General features: G+C 51.8%; 2 protein-coding genes across 7 annotated transcripts; both read left to right on the forward strand.

Annotated features, from left to right (window-relative positions):
• Positions 1–2,180: 2,180 nt before the first annotated feature.
• On the forward strand, positions 2,181–6,059 carry SMIM45 (small integral membrane protein 45). Of its 3 annotated transcripts, XR_008202896.1 has the most exons (3): positions 2,181–3,458; positions 4,497–4,814; positions 4,895–6,059. XR_008202896.1 is itself a non-coding variant. In XM_052669007.1 (2 exons), exons 1-2 carry the CDS (start codon positions 3,230–3,232, stop codon positions 4,706–4,708), a joined length of 441 nt encoding a protein of 146 aa, XP_052524967.1. In that variant the 5' UTR covers positions 2,181–3,229; the 3' UTR covers positions 4,709–6,059. The 3 variants fall into 3 exon arrangements, 2 of the variants coding, with proteins under 2 accessions (XP_052524967.1, XP_052524968.1); XM_052669007.1 differs by having other exon boundaries at positions 4,497–6,059; XM_052669008.1 differs by having other exon boundaries at positions 4,500–6,059.
• Positions 6,060–7,146: 1,087 nt separating this feature from the next.
• SEPTIN3 (septin 3) lies at positions 7,147–20,995 on the forward strand. 4 transcript variants are annotated; one of them, XM_052668501.1, is made up of 10 exons: positions 7,147–7,520; positions 12,309–12,500; positions 12,963–13,091; positions 13,478–13,559; positions 14,306–14,443; positions 14,751–14,868; positions 15,284–15,379; positions 17,382–17,481; positions 17,930–17,981; positions 18,684–20,995. In XM_052668501.1, exons 1-10 carry the CDS (start codon positions 7,232–7,234, stop codon positions 18,817–18,819), a joined length of 1,332 nt encoding a protein of 443 aa, XP_052524461.1. In that variant the 5' UTR covers positions 7,147–7,231; the 3' UTR covers positions 18,820–20,995. The 4 variants fall into 4 exon arrangements, with proteins under 4 accessions (XP_052524461.1, XP_052524462.1, XP_052524463.1 ...); XM_052668502.1 differs by having other exon boundaries at positions 7,151–7,520; positions 17,385–17,481; XM_052668504.1 differs by lacking the exon at positions 7,147–7,520 and adding an exon at positions 8,432–8,637.
• The last annotated feature ends 213 nt before the right edge of the window (positions 20,996–21,208 follow it).

Consider the following 21,208-nt stretch of genomic DNA (forward strand, 5'->3'; position numbering starts at 1 on the left):
TTGCCCTGGGCTCCGTCCTGCTCTTTCTTGGCCGTCCCCGTGCCTCGCTCGGTGCTTCACACGCACTGCGTGCAAAACCGCGGCGGCCATGGAACTGTCATCGCACGGAGGAGCTCAACAGTGAGGACGGGGCGTGCGGAAGCCTCGATGCCGGCTCCCCTCCCTGCGTTGCTCGTCGCCCCGCGCCCCGCTCTGCGGAGCTCCCCGTGCGCAGAGACCGACACGGATACGCGGTCGCGTTTTCTCCTCCGAAGAGCCCTGCAAGGGGCTGCGACGGAGGCTGGCATCACTCCTGCTTTGATCCTGACAAAGGCAGACGGCTCAGCTCGTCGCCAGCGCCGTGGCAGGTGAAGCAGAAGTGATGGCGGATATTTCTGGCTGCCGCAGCGGTCGGCAGGGAGAAGGGAGGCTGCGGTCAGGGCAGAGCTCTGCTTTCGGCCAGAACAGTGTTCACAGCACGGTGACGGTTTGGTTGTTGCCGAGTGATGGAGGCATTTGCCAGGCTGGGAAGAGCCACTGCCTTTGTGGCATTGTAAAGCCACGGGGAGCTGGCCAGGAGAAGGCCTCCTCGGGGATTGCTGGGTGTCAGCTGGTGGGTGGTGAGACCTCACTATGCTGGCAGTCAGAGGACAGTTGTGTTGCTGCTGGTCAGCAGTCTGCAAGTGGTTGCATTGTGACTACATACATATACATATATATATATATGTAGTTATCATTGCCTATCTGTTTCTATGTTCCTCTTCTGTGTTAATAAATAGTTTTTATCTCAACCTGCGAGTTCTATTCTGCTTCCAGTTCTCTCCCTCATGGAGAAATGGGCCCATGAAAACTGAACGAGGTTCAATAAGGGCAAGTGCAGGGTGCTGTGCTTGGGTCAGGGCAATCCCAGGTATTTATACAAACTGGGGGAAGATCTCCTCGAGAGCAGTCCTGCAGAGAAGGACCTGGATGTCCTGGTAGATGAGAAGCTGGACATGAGCCAGCAGTGTGCGCTTGCAGCCCAGAAGGCCAACTGTGTTCTGGGCTGCATTAAAAAAGGGGTGGCCAGGAGGAACAGGGAGGTGGTTGTCCCCCTCTACTCAGCTCTTGTGAGGCCCCATCTGCAGTACTGCGTCCAGGCCTGGGGCCCCCACTACAGGAAGGACATGGAGCTCCTGGAGCGGGTCCAGAGGAGGGCACTAAGATGATCAGAGGGCTGGAGCACCTCTCCTATGAGGAAAAGTTGAGGGAACTGGACTTGTTTAGCTTGGAAAAGAGAAGGCTTCAGGGATACCTCATTGTGACCTTCTAGTACTTGAAGGGAGCTTATAAACAGGAGGGGGAATGGCTGTTTATGAGGGTGGATTGTGACAGGACAAGGGGGAATGGTTTTAAACTGAAACAGGGAGGTTTAGGTTAGATATTAAGGGGAAGTTTTTCATGCAGAGGGTGGTGATGCACTGGAACAAGTTGCCCAAGGAGGTTGTGGATGCCCCATCCTTGGAGGCATTCAAGGCCAGGCTGGATGTGGCTCTGGGCAGCCTGTTCTGATGGTTGGAGACCCCTGCACATAGCAGGGGGTTGAAACTAGATGATCGCTGTGGTCCTTTTCAACCCAGGCCATTCTATGATTCTATCCCACCTGGGAGACTGTACAGCCGCATGGTGCTGAGCTGCTGCCAGGTTATGGCACAACTGCACGGTACCTGTGGGCACCCAGGCAGCTCCCAGCAGCCCCACGCTGCCAGCAGAGCTTTGTGGGACATGAGTACACTCATCAGGGTGCCCTTGCTCTCTCCCAGCAGGTGCAAGTGATGTAATTTGCTGCAAGTGCATGTTATTAGGGAAACTAATGACATTTGCACATATGTTGCTGGCAATTTCTACTTCCTTTGGCAAAGGCTCCCCCCGGGCTGTCTTTAGACTCAGTATAAGTCAGCTTTTTCTGTTACGCTCTTTATTTTAAAGTGTACATTTCTGTGTCTTTTTGAACAACTCAGCAAAGCTTCCCAATGGGTTTCTTGACCTAAAGCCCCAGTGGCAGCCAGAGCTGGGGATTCTGTGCCTCTTGCTGGGGTTTTGTTCTCCACTGAGGAACCAGGGGGGGTGGAGGGTTTCCATTGGGATGTAACAACAGGGAATATTTACCTGAGGTTTCCTGACCATTTCCTTTTTCTCCGTTCAGGGTTTTTGCCAGGTCTGATATCAAATCTCTTGTGGATAAGGATGTGACTGCACAAGGACATGGAGGAAGCCAGGGCTGGGAGCAGGCTGCCCAAGGAGGTGGTGGGATCACCATCAGTGGAGTTGCTCAAGAACCATGTGGATGCGGCACTGAGGGATATGGTTAGAGGGCGTGATGGGGGTGGGCTGACAATAGGACTGATGATGATATTAGAGATTTTTTCCAGCCTTGAAGATTCAGTTGTTCTATAACCTGATCAGTTCTCCCAGAGCACGTAGTTCCAGGCAGCATAGCCACTCCTGTGCTGCTGGGCTGCTCCAGCAGGCCCACACACAGGGATTCCTGCCTGGAGCCACTCTTGTGGGCGCAGAGCGGGACAGTCTGTGTGTAGGTATGCCTGGGACATGCCAAGTGGCTTGTAGCAGCTGTACTCATAGTGAGAGCTGAGCTGCAGCTGCAGTGTTTCCACGTGGCTGAGCTGCACGTGGCACGTCAGTGCTTGCTTGTGGAGAAACCTCTGATGTGACAGCACCCGAGAAACAATCACAAGCAGCGAGCTGTTGCCACGGCACCTGAGGCATGACTCCACTGGCTGCACGGGGCTGCAGCGGGCAGAGGGATGGGAAGGAAGCCATGCGCAGCCTTGCCTGATAGCAGTGCAGGACAGTGTGAGACGGTGAGTGGCAGTGTGTCACCTGTCATCGGTGCCAACAGGAACACGTGGGCCGCGGGTTTCTTGAGGAGAGGGCTCACACCCCTTTGCACCTGAAATGCAATCTTCTGCAAAGTCAAACCTCACCCCTCCTGGGATATATGGATCTGGGTGTATACGGGCTCTGCTTCAGGGCTCAGATGGTGCTGCGGCGCTTATTAGTCCTCCAAACCCCACTGCAGAGGGCAGCAGGGCTGGAAAAAAAAAAAAAATGAGGAAGAGAAAGCAAGAAGCTGGGTCCTTCCCATCTGCATCAAAGCTACTGCCAGACTGGGAATGGATTCGTGCAGTCTCAGAACCGCTTCTGCCGTTATCCCAGTACCGGCTGCAGCGGGGCTGCTCCCAGCTCGGTGATGGATGCAATTGTCCCTCCTCCGGGTTTGGGGGGGGGTGGGAGAGAGGGAAGAGGGGGGCTCTGGGTGAGCCCCGAGCTCCCCGCGGGAGGAGGCTGCTGCTGTCCCCGCCTCTCGCTGCCGCCCCGCGCTCCGCTTCGCACCGGCCCCGGCAGAGGCAGTGCGGAGAGCGGCCCCGTTCATCCCGGGGGGAGCGGCTCCATCCCGCCGCCCGTGGCCGAGGGAGGAGGTAAGGGGGCGGGGGATGGGGGCGATGCATGGGAACGGGGTGCCCACCACTGGGCTGGGGGGGGAAGGAGTGCAAAGGGGTGAGCCCACTGCTGCCCATTTGTGCCCCCATCGCCTGCGTGCAGGAAGGCACATCTCTGCTGCGTGGGATTCGCTTCGGCACCGCTGCGTGTCCCATCTCTTGCAGATCCCTTTCCATGCCACTGCTTGCAGATAAGCCCCCCAGGGCTATGGCAGCTGTGGCGCTCTGTCTTTCAGAGGCTGCGGGCGCCCCACAGGGATGCTAAGATGCACCGTCTTACCATGGTTAAAGCACATTTAAAATCTGCAGAGCTGCTCCAGAAAGGTGACGTCTTCTCAAATGAAAGTCCCTCTTTTCAGCACTTGAAAGCAGATGATTGTGGAAGAAAACTGGGATAAACACTCAGAGATGGCAGCAAAATGGGGGGCAAAGCAAAGCACTCTGAAAGCAAAAGAATATGGTATGAGGAACCAAAACTGCTAAGCTCTCCTCTCCCATCATAGCAGAGCAGATACAAATCCAGAATCTATGCCAATAGGTGGGAGGGAATAGGTTTTTTTTTTTCCCTCTGATGCTGGCAATTTCTTGCTTATATTAGCAAGAATCACAGCACATTTCAGATCTAACCCTGTGCCACAAAAATGTTCATCAGAGGGCAGAAATAGAAGTCACATTCATGTGCTTCCTGCTGGGAGTCTGGGAGCAGGGATGGGGACTTTTGCTGCCAATCAATTGAAAGCTGTGGTATTAAAAAAAAAAAAAAAAAAAAAGCCCACAGACATAAGGTCCCAAGGGAACCAAAATGAGGCCCAGGCACATGATGGAATCAGAGAATCATAGAACCATACAAAAGTTTGGGTTGGAAGGGACCTCGAAGCCCATCTTGTTCCAAGCCCCTTCATTCACAGCTTTTCCGGGCAGTCTGTTGCAGCATCACATGGAGCATGAAGTGGGAGGCAGGAGGTGTGGTGGAGCTGCTTTCTGGGTGCTCCACAAGCTGTCTTCCCTTTTCTCCAGCAGCCATGCCGCACTTCTTGGACTGGTTTGTGCCTGTGTACCTGATGATCTCCATCCTCATCCTGGTGGGCTTTGGAGCCTGTATTTACTACTTTGAGCCTGGCCTCCAGGAAGCCCACAAGTGGCGAACGCAGAGGCCGATCATGGAACGAGACCTTCGGAAGACGCTGATGATTCGGGACAACCTGGCCTTTGGGGTGCCTGAGGTCTGATGTGCCCACCAGGTGGATGGAAGGCCAGAGGTGGTGGGAGAGGACTCATGCTCTGCTGATTTGGGTCTTCTGCTTGCCACTCACCCTCTGGCCCTATGCTCCTCAGGTTTGTACAGCATGGCAGGCTCAGAGCTTTCCATGAGCTTGTAGGCCATCTTCCAGCCAAGAGTTTTTGCTCCTCCCCAGGGATGATGTCACTTCTTGGAGCCATTCACACAAAGGGTGCCATGTTTGTCACCGGAGCTGGAGCTGCCTGGCTTCTTGGCACCACCCCAGGAGGTCTCTGCAGGGGTAACAGGATAGGTGAAGCTCTGCCAAATAAGGGTTCAGCAAGATCCTGAGACCAACTCTACTGAAGATGCTCTGCTTTTCTGTTGGGGTTTTGGAGATGGAGAACTTCAGAGCCTGGTGCTCACAGACTGATGTTTTCAGGAGCTCTGCCTTTGCGTTGAACATTGTTTCTGAAGAGGTTCATCCAAGTCCCGTGTCATGCAGTGCTGCTCTGCAGCTCTCCAGATCTGTCATGTAGACCTCTCCCAGTTGCCAACCCTTCTGCTCTCTGCCACTGCATGAGACAGGACACATCTCTGTGAGCTGCCTTCTTCAATGCAGATAGTCCCCAGCTCAGTGCCGCTGTCGCTTGGCTGTCACTTTCAGCACAAGCTCAGCCATCCCTTTACTCACATGTCTCTGAGAAGGGACAACACACTTCCCCTCTGTCTGGTTCCTTGAATCAAGACAGATCTCAAGCATTGGGCTGGAGTGAGTGAACAATATAAGCTTTGTAATTCTCTGGGGGGTATGAGGCAATTTTTAGCTCTGAGGGTTTTGATTCAAGAAGGAATGGGTCAGGGCACCCTGTAAATATTGAGGTCTTTCAGGCATGTCTCATCCTTCCAGACTGGAGTAGAACCACCATTACCTTCCCCACCAACACTGGGTACCCCGGCAGGAGCTGTCAGTCTCCACTCCAAGCCAGAGAAGCTGAGACCCATTCGATTCAGACAAGCACTGGGGGTCTTGATGTGAGTCCCCTGGCTGGGTAGCCTCTCTCAGCAGGGAAATGGAGCCAGCGGGTTTACTCATGTGCCAAAATTTGTGCTCGCTGTGCTGAGCAAAGGCTCAAAACACAGGTGCAGCCTCACACAGGTGCATTCCATGTTTGTTGTGCCTTGGTTGCTTGGGGCTGGGAAAAGAACTGCACTGCATGGTACCAAGTGCCATCCTCAGTTTCATCAACCACATTCCTGCCCCAGCCTGCTGCCCTGCTCCATGCCATGATCTCTCCACAGCTCACTAAGTACTATTGTCAATAGACTCCACAGCAGAATAAAGGTGTGTGCAAACTGTGTGCTCACTGTGTTGTTTCTCTGCTGTTCCCCCAGGAGCTGCCTCTAGCCAGGAGAACTCAGTTTGGCTCCTTGAGAGCCCAGCAGCTCTGCATTGGCAGGGTTTCTGCTCTGGGCATGCAGGATGGGTGTCTGGGAACAATTAAGCCAGAGGCAAATGCTGGCTGAAAGCTGAGACTGTCTGCTCGGTGAGAGCTGTGCAGAGAATTTGAGGCAGAGGGGAAGTCTCAGATACTGAATTAAGCTGCATAAAGCATTGGAGAAGATACTTAGTGCTGGAAAACACTGGGCAGCATTAAATTGCTCTTCTCAAACATTTCATTCCCTGTTGCTGCTGCGCAATGTATAGAAATCATAGAATCATTAAGGTTGGAAAAGATTTCTAAGATTATTAAGTGTCCATCCCCAAAACATATCCAGCCTGAACCTCTCCTGGCACAACTTGAGACCATCACCTCTCATTCTGTCACTGCTACCTGGAAGCAGAGGCCAACCCCCACCTCACCACAGCATCCTTTCAGGCTGTTGTAGGGAGGCTTTCAGGTAGTTGCAGTGAGTGCACTGCCCAAGCCCCTTTCCACGGGGTGACGGTGCCTCTCAGCCTCAGCCCCATCCCTCATTTCCTGCTACAGGGATACCACCAAACCCATCCATGTCTTTGGCCAAGGCCATGTGAAGGCGGTGGAGCGTTTGCACACCATTTGCTTCCTTGCTGGGAGCAGACATTGTTAAAAAGGAATTTGCCATTTGAAAATTAAAAAAAAAAGAGATGCAAAGGGAAAACATTTCAAAAATTCAAAGTGTTTTGCTATCTTTGGTAAACTGTGCTCACTGTGCTTGAGAGCCAACCTGCCACCAGTGGCCCACAAGCGCAGAGGCACTGCCAAGGAGGACACGGGGTTGTGTGTGGGTCTGCCCCACAGCACGGCCTGACTGCAGTGTGTCTGGGAATGGCGGGGGTGGGAGCAGCCGGACAGCGTGTGTGGGGGCACCTTGGGCAGGCCACAAGCGGCCCATTGTGGCGACTGGAGGCGGGCGATCAGACCGCCCGGGACGGCGGCGGAGAGGGCTCAGCTGCCCTCAGCCCTGTGGCGGGTTGGGGTTGGGACCCCAGCTGCCTCACCCTGCTGGGCCCAGCTGAGCTACGCCTTCGCGCCTCCACCTACAGCCCAACATGGATGAGGACGCCGCCTCGGCCCTCTGCCCTCCTGCCTCCAGGCTGGCTGGCCCCAGCCGCATCCCAGGCCCCATGCTGCGGCGGGCCGGCTCTCCCGGTGCTCCCACCCAGCGGAGCTGCCTCTGGGTCACTCTGCGGCAGGGGGCTGGGGGGGCTCCCTGGCATCGGCCACGAGCACCAGCCCCCATCACCCCCGTGGCCCCGTGCCCACGGCTCATGTCAGGACATGGAGGGGCTGAGGTCACACCGGTGGAGAAGATGTCGGGCAGTGGGGACCCACGCACTGGTAGGTGTGCGCCGTGAGGTGGGCTGGGGGGCATCAGGGATGCTGTGTGGGGCAATGTGAGGGCTTTGGGGGTTTCCCCCTCATCCTGACAGAGCTGAGGGGCAGTGAAGAGCCAGGTGTGGGGGGTGTCTGGAGGGGAACCTTGTTTGTCTATCTGTGCGTCTGTCCCAAGTCAGCTGTACTGGGCATGCTTGTGGGGAATGCCACTGACCCTCAGAGCTGGGTGCTGGCATCACCCTGCCAAAATGTTGGTGCCCAGGCACAGCTTGGAGTGGCCACAGTGCATGGTGGGGACCTTGGAGGAGGAAAAACAGAGGGAAAGGGCATCTTGCTCCCAGACCCACACAGCTCCCAGACCCACACAGCTCCCAGACACAACCAGCAGCACCTTGTGCATGTGTGTGCATGCATGTACACACACACAGGCACATGCACAGGGGACGGCTGTGTCTCTGCACTGGGGGCAGGCAGCCAGCAATTGCAGTGCCAAGGGAGGAGAGGTTTCTCACGCCTCTGCAAGCAGAGCTGAAGGGCAAATGGGTCTTAATGAGCTGTTCACAATTCCCGATTTTCCCTCTCTGAGAGGCCCTGCCATCCCCTAAAATAAAGAAATATCCAGGCGGGGAGCATGGTTTCTCAGCCACAAAGGGTTAAATACTCCCTCTGCAAACAGGCAGCTAAACTCAGGGATGCTCAGGAGGGAGAAGGTGATGTGGGGGGTGCCAGGGGTGGGTGGCTGCGCGAAGGCCCCCTCATGGTGCATGGAGCCCATCTGTGGTGCTCCTTCATCCTCACCGCCGTGCCCACCCTGTGGGGAGCAGGAATGGAGCTCGGGAGGGAGCGCGGGCGGGGGGGGGGGGGGGATTTTGCAGCGATGTTTAATATTCAGGTCACATGACAGTGGCAGCAGGAGCAGCACCAGCATCTCCGCTTAGCTGAAATAGCCACTGGAGGAGGAAGGAAGGAGAGGGGGTAGAAGAGGACAGGAAAGAAAGAGAGAGGTAAAAGCAGAGTGTTGTAGCCCACTGTGCTGCGCCGGCGTCAAGCTTAGGACAGTGGGGGCAGAGCCACCCCCTGGGGAGAGTGTTCGCAGACAAAGGAAGCTTCATGTTCAAAGGTAGGATGCTGCGGGCTGGCGGGGCTGGGCGATACTGGAGAGACACTCAGGCTTCTTGTGCCCCCGCGCTGCTGGGGATCAGTATCTCCAGAGGGCAGTGGGGGGAATCATCTTCATATTTTTCCTTCTCATCTTTCAATGGTAGCACCGAAGGAGCAGGAGTGGGCTTGGCGGTTGTGGTGCTGATGCAGAGTAGCTGTCGCCAGGGGCTGCTCTGAAAGACAGAGATAATCCCAGCTGGTCCAGGGCTGGGAAAACCCATGAGCTGCTCTGTCTCTGCCTTGTCCCTTGTCGTTGCTGGGGTGGTGGGGTGTTCTGTGCTGCTCCCCGGGCACCTGTGTGGGAGCTGGTGGGTGGGCTGGGGATAGGCGTCTCTGGTGGGATGGATGCCCCGGTCCTGGGCTGCTCAGCTTTCCCTTACCTTAGGGTACAGCTGAGGATATGCCAGCTTGTGCCAGCTCCTGCATCTCTGAAGAGGCTTCGGCACATGCTGCCCTAGATTTGGCTGCAGCCAAAGCCCTCTGCAGAGCAGTGAGGGCACATGGAGGAAGGCTGCTGCCAGCAAGGCTGCGTCAGCCCAAAACGCTGGGATAAGTTCCCCTGCCCAGCTTGAAATACCCTGTGATGCTCAGTCTGGGGAGCAGGGACACAGGTCTGGAGCCATACGGGTGGCAAAGGAGTGTGACACATCAGGGTCAGTGCCTCCAGTCAGGGCAGGAGAGCTGCAGCGAGGCCGTGGATGCGTGGGAGTGAAGCAGCTTTCCCGAGCTGAAAGCTAGGTTGTGGTGGTGGCCGCCTCCTTGCAGCCCCCCCCTCCCTCATGCCACTCAGACAAAGGACGGGAAGGCAGGGGGAGGGGATAAGGCTGTATGTAGGTTATCGGGGCTGCTCTGCCACAGCGCGTTGTGGATGGAGGTCCCAGTGTCTGAGCCCACAGCTGGTCTGCAGGGCCATTTTTGTCGTGGATGTTGTGCAGTAGTGGTGCCTCTTGCTGGCTGTGGCCTTCAGAGAGAGGTTTTGGGGTGGGTTGGCAGAGCTGACTGGAGCCTCCCTGGACACCCACAGCTGCTCTTCTCCCTGCAAGCCCTGACTCCAGGTGCGCAGCTCTGCCTGCAGCCAGGGAGCCCATCACCACAGCCACCCTCTTAAATCAGCTCTGCTTAGCACACAGAACAAAGCAGCAAGGAAATGGGTGGTAATGCAAACAGCGGATGTGAGTGGTTAACCTTGGCTAACCCTCTTTTCATCACAGCTGCACTGACCATAGCTCTCTGTCAATGGATACATTGGAGGGAATGGTCAGCAGGACTATGGGATGTGCCTGGGATGCATAATGCTACCCTTGACCATTCAGTCAGAGCTGTAATGAGGCTTAGCAACAGCATTAGCATTACGGCCCCTAAAGCAGAGCTGTCCCCTAGGGACAAGGCAGGCATGTTTTGTGGCTCGAGGTGCCCCACAGCTCTGGCACCAGTCCCTCATGCCCTGACCTCCTGCTGGCTGGCCTTCAGTTGTCTCCTTGGATTCCTCCGTAGGAGCCAAGAGATGGAAAATCATTGCACAAAGCCCTCAGGTATCCCATTGTAAAATGTGGGTTCCCATTTAGAGACTGTGTGGGAAGCACCCTACATGGAGGGAAAGGCAAGTGACTGAGACAAAAGGGGTATTCTCTACCTTGAGGCCTTCTGACCCTGAAATCAGAACTCCTAGACCCACATCACTGATAAACAGTCCAGGAATTATTTAAGAAGGCTTCTGGAGCTTTTTTTTCCTGATCCCAGGGCTTTTTATAGGTGCTGTTGGAACCTGACTCGGAAATATGTGCTCCAGCCACTTGAGCAGTGAAGGCTACCTAGGGATGGCAGGGTATTGCATTGTCCACAGCAGTCAGCAACAGCTGTGGGCAAAGCGTCCTTCAGTGCAGTGAGATTGAGGTATGGGTTATCAGCCTTATAGTGAGCCCTGATGGTGGCTGCCAGCTCCTTCCTTCCATCTCAACCCTCTCTGCCTTCTCCCAAACTCTGGGATAGGTGGGACCCCAATGCAGGCTGCTCTGGCAGACTTTGGCAACTTGTGGCCAGGAACAACAAGCAATGGCTCTTTTTCCCTTCTGCCTTTAGTCCCCTCCATAGTTATTCCAGCATTGAAAAGATACTGAGCAAAGCTGTGTGTGGGCACTGCAAGATTTGGGGCATGGCCCAGTCATGTGAAGATAGTACAGATGGCACAGGACAGGCAGGAGAGGACAAGTGAAGGGTAGGGTAGCGAAGAGCTGGCTGACTCGTCTCTCCATGCAGCAGGGTTTTCTGGCTGGCAGCAGCTTTGAGAAAGCTGGAAAAAGACACGGGGAGCCTGAGGGGAGGCTCTGTCAGCAGGAGAGTACAGGTGAGCTGTGATGGCTGGAGGAGAGGGTTGTGAGAAGTGCTCAGATAGGCAGATCGCCTCCACCAGCAGTGTGGGGTGTTACCAATTGCCAGCCTGGCTTGGCCAGCACTCTCTCATGTGCCCTGGTCCCCCCCTGGTGCTGTTCCGTGGGGAGTAGAGGCAGGGGCATCCTCCAGCAGAGCTGGTTCAAGGCTGAGACTTTCAGGACCACTATCCATGATCAAAATCTCCCCACTTTGCCCAGCTCCTGCCTGTTCTAGCTGAGCTCTCCCTGGTGCTGTCAGTGACCCCAAAATGGCAGTCACCTGCCTGGCCACTCGCTTGCTCTTCTGCAGCCAGTGGGATCTGCTGAGAGGAGCAAAAACAAACTCTGCTGAAATGATGGAAAGGGATAATTTAGTGTGAAATAGTTGTATGGAAGTAGCATCCAGAATAAGAGGAGTGCTTACCAAGCAAAAGAGCATGCTGTCTTTGTCCTGGAAAAATAACCATCTAATGAGATAAAGCATAGTAATTAGAGTGGGGGAAGCTCCAGTTTGCAGCTGCTTGTATATGAAAGGTACTTGATTCCCATCCCCCTTTCATTTTTCTGTCCAGATCCATCCCTCATGCTTCCCTTCCCCACCAATAACAGCTTCCCTTTGTGCCTTGTCTTCTCCCAACCTCCAGCTTCCTTCTGAGGTGAGTGGGAGCTGCTCACTAATGAGGCAAGAGATGGAGATGAATGGCCAAAGCCTGTCCCAAAATGTGTGTGCCATCACCTGAAAAAAAGTCAGGGAGGCTAGGAAGCCCTCAGAGCCTTTTATCTGCTGGTTTGTTTTTCATGGAAGAAGCAGGGAGGGGAGGGAGGACAAAACACAGTTTACTGGTAGGCATGACAAACTGCACTGATCTGCAGGCAGCAGGCAAGTGTGGAGGTTGTGGATCCTGGTGAGAACTGGGAGGCAAATCAAGCAGGGGACACACACTGGTGCTCCAGCCCCTGATTAGGAGGAGCCCAGCCAACTTCACTAGGTGTGCTGCTGCTGTTTGGAGATAGCCATCAACATGTTCTATGCTCAAGGAGCCCTGCTTGTCCAACTCCTCATCCACAGTGATACATAGAAGAATACGCTGGAAACTCAAGTGGATGTTCCTTCATGAAGAGCCTTACTGCTAAAATCTTGCTGTCTTGTTCAAGGGCTCAGCAGCCCTTGAAATGGACACTTAAAGCTACCTTCCACAGGGCAGCAGGGAGGTTCTTATCACACCTGACTGGTGATTTCTCAATCTTTCTCCCTGTGCAGGACCAGTGGAGAACAAAAACGAAGCAGCCATGTCTGAGCTAGTTCCAGAGTCACGACAAAAGCCAGTTGTGCCGATGAAACCCGTGGGCATTAATGCCAATTTACTGGGCTACATTGGAATTGACACCATCATTGAGCAGATGCGCAAGAAGACCATGAAGACAGGCTTCGACTTCAACATTATGGTTGTAGGTAGGAAGGGATTGGTGGAGGAACTGGGAACCATGGCTGGATGCACTCCCATGAGGCCAGGTGGGAGAGCAGGCCCTGAAGGGAGGGCATGAAGGATTAGACAATGCTCACTCACTCTGGGAAAATCATAGAGTCATTAAGGTTGGAAAAGACTACTAAGATCACCCAGTCCAACCATCAGCCCATCCACACCGTGCCCTCTTACCATGTCCCTCAGTGCCACATCCATACAGCTCTTGAACACCTCCAGCGATGGTGACTGCACCACCTCCTTGGGCAGTCTGTTTCAATGCATCACCACTCTTTCAAAGAAAAAAATTTCCTATTATCCAATCTGAAATGATACCCTGTACAAGACAGGGAGATACCTACAACACTTCTTCATTCTGGCTCTGTTCTTTCTGTCTGCTTCCATTGTTGGGCTGTGGCAGATGCTGTAAGCTTCCTCTTTGCAATTCTCAGGTCAAAGTGGGCTGGGAAAGTCTACGCTGGTGAACACCCTCTTCAAATCGCAAGTAAGCCGCAAATCTTCAGGCTGGAACCGGGAGGAGAAGATCCCCAAGACAGTGGAGATCAAAGCTATTGGACATGGTAAGAGCCAGCCTGCTGGGATGCAGGCGAGGCTGATGCTTCTGCCTGGTCATGCAGAAGAACCCAGTACTTTGCTGTAAGGCAGCCCTTTCTCTATGGGAAGCTGAAAGAGAAGTGCCAGGTTTAGGTGACCTCAGACATAGCCAATGTTTTTCTTATGCAGTGGTGCATTCCACTGATGTCATAGACAAAAGCAAGAGGCAGAAAAAGTGCTAGAAATATTTCCCTTGCCAAGACATTGGTGATTCTTATCTGCAGACATTTAATGCTCTATACCACTGCACAGGGATGAGGGCAGGACACTCTTGTTCTTTTGTAAGACACAGAAACTCATGATGGAGCAGGTCCCCAGGGAGGCTTATGATGATTTGCAATTTCTTTCTCAGTTATTGAAGAAGGTGGGGTCAAAATGAAGCTGACAGTGATCGACACCCCGGGATTTGGAGACCAGATCAACAATGAGAACTGGTGAGTTTTACCTCATCAAGACCTTTATGTCCCATAAGGGGCTGCAGTTATGCCTATACATGAAGTGTTGCTCAGCTACTTACCATTGGAAAATGTCTGGGATCCTGTTGCACTCAGAGGTCAGTAATTGGGATGCAGAACTTTGAGCACCATGTGTTTACGTGTGTGCTCAAAGGTGTGTGCACATTAAATAGTGAGTGCTTATTTCTACGCCTTAAAAACCTTGCCCTCACTCGAACACTAGGAAACACCTGCCCTCATTCTGTTCTCAACCCTTCACCCCCCAGTACAGGTAAAATGCAGTCATGCTGCCAGACCAACTCACTGCCATGGAACCAGGCAAAAAACTGTAATCCCCTTCTCAGACTGAATTCCACTGAATTCTACATGTGCTCCTTTAGCTGAAAATTGAGCCGTTCTGCCCAGAATCAGGCAACTCAAATTTTTCCAGCATTTCTCACAGAGACTGGTCCCCAGCAGCCCCTGGCATGGCACCATCGGGTCTTTTCTCCCCTCTTCCACTGATTTATCTTCTGACTTCCATAGCAGTTTGCTTAGTTGGAAAACTCTTAAACATCTCTGCTGGTGGTGGGTTGTTGTTTTGTTTGTTTGTTTGTTTGTTTGGTTTGTTTTGTTTTTCCTTAATGCCAAACTCTGCTTTAATGCTGTCAGAGCTGGGAACGCTGTAGGCAGGAATCTGAGGAGATTTGTACCTGTCTATTCACCTCTTTCTCCCACCTTAACAGCTGGGAGCCTATTGAGAAATACATCAACGAGCAATATGAAAAATTTTTGAAAGAGGAGGTGAATATTGCAAGGAAGAAACGAATTCCAGACACACGAGTGCACTGCTGCCTCTACTTCATCTCCCCCACAGGCCACTCGTACGTATGCAGTTCCCTGTCCTTCCTCATCCCCTTCATGCCACTGTGGCAGATATACACCCTGTACTTCTCAGTCACAGTTGCAGGACCAGTATTCCTACCAGCTGGGCTGGATACTATTAGCTTAACTTTGCAGGGCTTGAAAGGGTCTGGCAAAGGCAGGAGAAACACCACTGTGCTTTCTTTGGGAGTGGGCAGGATGGATGGGAACATGGAGGCCTCACAGATGCCCTGATGCTGGGAGAGTCACTAGAAGGGCAAGGAGGGTAAAGTGACCCCTTCCATGTTGTTCCTTCTTGGGCTGCAGCCTGCGGCCCTTGGACCTGGAGTTCATGAAACATCTCAGCAAAGTAGTGAACATCATCCCGGTTATTGCCAAGGCTGACACCATGACCTTGGAGGAGAAGACCGAATTCAAACAAAGAGTGAGTATTTCTCCTTCTGCATGGGATCCCTCCCTTCCCTCCCTGGGAGATGGGAGAGATGAGCCATATCCTTTCTGCTGGGACTGCAGTTCAGTCCCCAAGGCTCTCAAAGTCCAGTTTGGATTGGTGGGTAAGTCCTGGCACTGCCCTGAAGATGCAGCTGTCCATGGCTCTGAGATCACATCCGTTAGAGGAGGAAGAACAGCGGGCATCCCTATGACATCCCATGATATGTTCTGTCATGGGAATTACAGAGCCAAAGAAGCAGATGGGGCTGGGGAACAAAGACTTGTCACTGATGCCATGTGTCCTCGCTTTGCACACCTGGAAGGGACAGATATGTCTGCCCAACCATCCTGCCTGCCTTCCCTTTAGGTTTGTGTTGCTTTGTGCTCCAAAATTTCTCTCTGCCCAGGTGCGCAAAGAGCTAGAAGTGAATGGGATCGAGTTTTACCCCCAGAAAGAATTTGATGAGGACTTGGAGGATAAAACAGAAAACGACAAAATCAGGGTAGGAAACATTTTATTGTGGGAGGGGAAAGGGTGGTTGAGAGCTGGTCAGATTTAATGAGTGAACAGATGTGTCACTAGGTTTTAAGTGCTTTGTGGTCCCTGAGTGAAAAGTGCAATGGACACAAGAGAATGCCATTCATCCTTCCTAGTTTAATTTGTCCCTGTCATGTTCACAGGGTGCTAGGAAGGCTGAGTGAGAAAGAAAGGACTCTACTTTGCCTCCTCTTGCTGAATGCCATTTGGCCTCTGCTAAGGATGAAAGGGCAAGCTCATTCCCTGTCCCAAACAACCTTCTCTTGAGCTCAGGCCAAACTCTACCTGAAAAGTAATTCAGTGCTTTGCCCTGCTAATTCCTATGAGAAGGGATATCTCATTCTTCCTACCTCAGAAAGGTAGAAACCATCTAATTTCCAGCCTGTGTTTGTTCATGGACAGGTTGTACCCAGGATTATATGTGTTCTTGTGCCAACACTGACTCAAACATTTCCCCTACCTACTGGTCCCATCAGCTAAAGAACAATCTTATCCTGCATTGGCCTTTTTCTGGTCATCTAAATGAGACAAGCTCCTTTGGTTGAGCTTCCATTCTCCCGTATTACATCACCACTTTTTTATGTGCCTACTCTAGTTTGATTGGATTTTCTGGCACTGGTGTGGGTACCCAATAGTCCTCTGTCTTTTCTGAGATCTGAACTGCTGAGCCCTTGGACCACATGTGCTCTCTAAAAATCACATCACACTGGTGACTCGTGGTCATCTTGTGACTGACTGGCACATGGGGTCCTTCCCCTCCTTCAGTCATTGCTTGTGCACAAACTCAAAAGTCATAGCAGAACTTGTTGGTGTTCCCTAAGCTATGCTTTGTGCCTCAAACTTACTTAGATTTTCCTGGATAATAACCCAGTCTGCCTCTGTGCTGACAACACCTCCTGGCTTTGTGATGCTACTGCATTTAGTTAGTCCACTCATTATTTTTAGGGCTAAACTATTCATGGAAATATTGTCTTCCACATTAGTTGTCAAGAAACTCTAGCAGTAACTAACTGCCTGGCAGCCTGACACTTGCTCCTTCAAGCTCCCTAGCTGCCACAGCCCCAGCAGAAATTCCCACCTCCCCCAGATTCATTAATCATTTCCCATTTGGCAACACATCACATGCTCTGGGGAGACCAGATGGGTTTTGCTTCTCCTCCAAACTGTTACTGTTTGAGAGGAAGGCACCACAATTTGTTCTGTACTTCAGCCTAATTGCTTTGGGTTTGGTAGTCTCACATGTAAGAAATAAACTTAATAATAAAGAGTAAATAATAATAAAATATCCCACTCCTGTGGTAATTGCAATCCCTTCCCAGGTCCAGGGAAGTCTACAAAGCAGGATAAATCTATGAACAGCAGACAGCCTTATGGGTAGTAGAATCTCTCACAGTCTGTTCTCTGGAAGCAGGAACTTTCTCCCTGTGCATAAAGATATCTTGATCCACAGTAGTTTCACCTACTGTCCCACTTCCCAGGGTTTTCTGGCCTTCCTCAGTACAACCATTTCAGTAATTGAGCTTTGAATATTAATATGTTCTGTTGAGGGGATTGTGAGATTTTCTAGCGAAGAACTGCAAACTTGATGAGAAAAACTCTCTGCAAGGTATTCCTGTGAGGAGCCCCAGGATGATAGACACTCACCTGGTATGCCAAAGCACCTCCTCTCTGGTCACCTTGCCCTTCAGAAATGCTGGAGATGTGTGCAGAAAAGCTCTACTCCCTTCTCTGGAGACTTTGGCATTGATTTAAGGTACACACTAAGCCCAGGGGGTGCAAGAACACCAATAAAGCAAGAGCCCAAAGTGCTATGGATAGCAATGATGAGTGGAGTTTTGCTGTGGAGAACCTCCTCCCTTGCAGAAGGCTTTGCATTTGAAGAGGTGCGAGGAGAGGTGGCTAAGGAACAGTGATGGTGCTGCTCTCTGGAACAGGTTTGATAGATGTCTCCACATATCTTTCCCTAGCAGGAAAGCATGCCCTTCGCAGTAGTGGGCAGTGACAAGGAGTACCAAGTGAATGGCAAAAGAGTCCTGGGCAGGAAAACACCCTGGGGAATCATTGAAGGTAAGGAAATTCTTGCTTCTGGGAGATAATAACAGGGTCCTGATAACACTTCCCATAGCTATTTTCCCATGCCTTTTGTCTTTGTGGTTGGTTTTTGTTTGTTTGTTTGTTTGAAACTGAGCAATAAGAGAACTCTCAAGTCGCTCTGCTTGGAGAGAACTGCCATTGTCAGTGTGCTACCACTATTGCTAACTGGCAGAACCATCCTCAACACCATGGGGTGTGTGAAGCTGCTCTCCTTGGTTTTCCTGTGAAAACCCACCTGTGACCACTCCGCATATCTGCTCAATGCCTGAGAGAGCTTGTCTGCTGTTCACACAACTGTCCATTCTTTCTGAAGCATGCCACCTGAAACATGCATGTCCCATAGCAGTGACCATCCCATGCTCTGTAACCACAAACAGGTTGCTGAAAAATCAATTGTAACATTTCCTTGCTTTCTTTTCAGTGGAAAACCTCACTCACTGTGAATTTGCCCTGCTTCGAGATTTTGTCATTAGGTAAGACCACAGTCATGCCCATGATTTAGGGTTTTTAGTTAGGTACAATGGTTAGGTCATGGTTGGACTTGATGATCTTTGAGTTTTTTTCCAGCCTGAGTGATTCTATGATTCTATGATACTCATCTCTTGATGAGAAGGGAATCTTCCTGAGACCCACATAGAGTGAAATAGCCCTTATGGGAGGGAAGATAAAGCACTTTTCAGGCAGTAAAATCTTATGTGGGGCAGGGTTGGATTGAGTTTAGGGGTATTACTCTAGTGCCTCTCTTGACCACTGTGTCAAGTAGGTGCTGGTTTTCTCGTATGATCTGGACACATCAAGAACACAGGGTAATAGCACCCTTCTTTAATCCTATTAATTGCATTAGGTTCCAACAACTTCTAGTTGTTGCTGACATAGGTTTGGATTGAAGTCAGTGATAAAGAATCCACTACCCCATCCTAGACCATCTTTTCAGTGGTGCTGCCCAGTGACAGGGTAGGGGGCACAGAGAGAGACTGTAGTCCATTTCCTGCATCCTGCCTACACACACAGATATTCCATCTCTCTATTGCATTATGGCACCTGTATAGGAAGAGGGTAAGTTTGCTAACCAGACTGACTGGAGAACTGACTGGAGAATACAGTGATGGACAGAAAGCTAACAATGATAGCACTGATGATGGTTATCATATCCTCTTTCACTTTGTCCCACGCAGGACTCACCTTCAGGACCTGAAAGAAGTGACCCACAACATCCACTACGAGACCTATAGGGCCAAGAGGCTGAATGACAATGGAGGGCTGCCCCCCATGACCTCTGAGACAGAGGAAAACCATGAAAGTAACCTGTGAATGACACCCCTGACATCACCTGGTGTCTCTGGATACGACAACCCATCCCTGCTACCCCTGGCTCTAGCGTGAGCCTGTCTCTGAAGCGTGTGGAGCATCCTCTGTGTGTGTGAGAGGGTGCGTGTGTGTGCGTGTGCCTACCTGTGTGCCAGAGGGGGACCAAAGGCATCTTCTCTGCCCTTCCCAAACTGTCCTCATTCTCGGTTTGTATTTTGCACAGTGGACTGTCTGTCATCTTCCTTTCTCTCGTTGCTGTGTCTCAGCTGTGTGTCTTATCCGGGGGAAGTGGGGGTGGGGGAATAACTTATAGGGGCAAGAGGGCTTTGGAAGTGGGATGTGTGGGGCATGCTGGGGTCCTGTTTTTATTCCTTGGGGATGTGGCACGGACAGACTCTGGGGCAGATGGCAGAGTTCTTTGTGGGTGGGAAGGTAGCTGACTGCTCAGGGAGGATGGTGGCACAGCATTTTATCTCCATTTTTTGCTGTGGCTTGCAAAGTGAAATGGCACTTTGGAAGTGAATAGATGGGAGAAGTGACAGATTGACAGGTTTTGTGGTTCAGGGAAAGTGAGTGGTAGAAGGAGGCAGGTTGTGAGCCGTAGCATCTATCTGAGAAACATCAAAGTAATTGGGGGAAAGAGCCATATTTTCCAGAATTAAAGAATAAAAGAACACCAAGATGTCTTCCTTGGTGTCCACTGGTGATGGGAACACAAGAAATACCTTCTCCTCACCAAAATATCTATGTTTGTCACTCCAGCAGCCCCAGCAGCCCCAGCCTGTGCTAATCCCCTGCCCCTCATACAGCTCTCCTGCCTCCCATGTCCTCTCCTTTACTTTTGTCTTCACTCCCTTTTAACCCGCTATAGCTTTCTCCCTTTCTCTCCTTATCTCACTTTCTCTGCTCCCAACCCTTTCTGTCCTTCAAAATCTTCCCTTTCTGAGTCCTTTCCTCCTTCTCTGCATTCACCTCTTCCTTATCAATGTGCTTTTGTTGTGTCATATTGAAAAGCTGCTGTTTCACCTTCACTTGGAGAAAGCATGGAGAGAAGGTAAAAACCCATAAGGAGAAATATGCAGGGTTTTACTGGAGGCTAAATTATAGATTCATAGAATCATTATAGTTGGCAAAGACCTCTAAGATCACTTTGTCCAACCATCGACCGACCACCACCGTGCCCACTAACCATGTCCACATGTGCCACATCCACATGATTCTGGAACAACTCCAGGGACGATGACTCTGAGAGGGCTCACAACTGCCCTGAGCACGGCAGTCTGCTCTCATCTAGAAGAAGCATCTACCCAGCTGCCAGGGGCTGCACCCCAGGAGAACATCTGGTTGCATTAGCAGCGCACATGCAGAAGGTTATGGTGTGGGATGATAGTGCTGCAAGTAGAGGGAAGTATGTGGGGTTGGGAGGAGGCTGGAAAGGCTGGCATGACTGAAGCAAAGCCTGAGGTTTGTGGACAGAGATGTTCAGGGCCAGGATGAGAGTGATCCAAGTGTTGCGAAACCATCTAGAAGCTCGTGTTCGTATTGTGGCTTTCTGTGGTGCTGTCTTTGCAAAGCTAATGTCTCTTCCATCCCACTCCCATCCATCCACGCACACCAGCTCTTCTCAGCACTGCCAGGACACGAAGGTCTTCTCAGCCTTTCTCATCCTTTTCCCCCACCACATTCATAGCATTCAGTGCTTCACACAGCCTCGTACCCACTATCCCACCTCAGCACCAGGCTTCTTCAGCCTTGACAAGAACTTTGCTCCTCACTGCTATCTGCAGCCACCATACAGGCCTTGCAGAGGTCACGCTGCTACAGACACATCAGCCGTCATGGGGTAAGAGCCTCCCAGCTCATGCCACCAGCCAGCCACTTCAGCTCTCCACAATGTATCACTGGAGCATGATGGTCACCAGGCAAGAGATGTCCATGTGTCATCTGCCATGATGCCAGACCCAGTCAGGGCATGGCAGAGCTGGAACTGCTGGCAGCAAAGCTGGAAGCGCTTCCATGCCTGAACCTTGGGCTGTGGGATGAAGGCCACGCGGTTTGCTGTGTATGTGTAACATTCTGGGGGGATTGGTTGTAATGAAGTGGTTTTGATGCTCTGCTCTGTAATTTCCTACAGTGAACTGTTTTTAAGAGATGCATAAAGGCCCACTGAGAAAAGCAAGCTTGGTGTCCTTCAATGCCACAGCAAACCCTACACAGACACAAGCTCTTCGAGCGGGGCAGCACAGGGCAGGTGGGGAGATGCCTGCAGAAAGGCACAGACCCTGCCTCACGAGTCAGGCCTATTCAAGGCCAACAGAGGCCCGTGGGCTCCTTGACAAGGTTTACGCTCCAGAAGAAGGAAAAAAAGAAAAAAGCATAAAAACACGCGAAA

The sequence above is a fragment of the Tympanuchus pallidicinctus genome, unplaced genomic scaffold, assembly GCF_026119805.1.
Source record: "Tympanuchus pallidicinctus isolate F22 unplaced genomic scaffold, pur_lepc_1.0 scaffold8, whole genome shotgun sequence".
Taxonomy (NCBI): domain Eukaryota; kingdom Metazoa; phylum Chordata; class Aves; order Galliformes; family Phasianidae; genus Tympanuchus; species Tympanuchus pallidicinctus.

Bases quoted from the DNA above. Each gene is read 5' to 3' on its own strand.
- SMIM45 (XM_052669007.1), top strand. From the start codon at position 3,230: ATGGATGCAATTGTCCCTCCTCCGGGTTTGGGGGGGGGTGGGAGAGAG. The intron at 3,459-4,496 runs GTAAGGGGGCGG...CCTTTTCTCCAG, and splicing joins GCCCGTGGCCGAGGGAGGAG to CAGCCATGCCGCACTTCTTG.
- SEPTIN3 (XM_052668501.1), top strand. From the start codon at position 7,232: ATGGATGAGGACGCCGCCTCGGCCCTCTGCCCTCCTGCCTCCAGGCTG. The intron at 14,869-15,283 runs GTGAGTATTTCT...CTCTCTGCCCAG, and splicing joins AGACCGAATTCAAACAAAGA to GTGCGCAAAGAGCTAGAAGT. The intron at 15,380-17,381 runs GTAGGAAACATT...ATCTTTCCCTAG, and splicing joins CAGAAAACGACAAAATCAGG to CAGGAAAGCATGCCCTTCGC.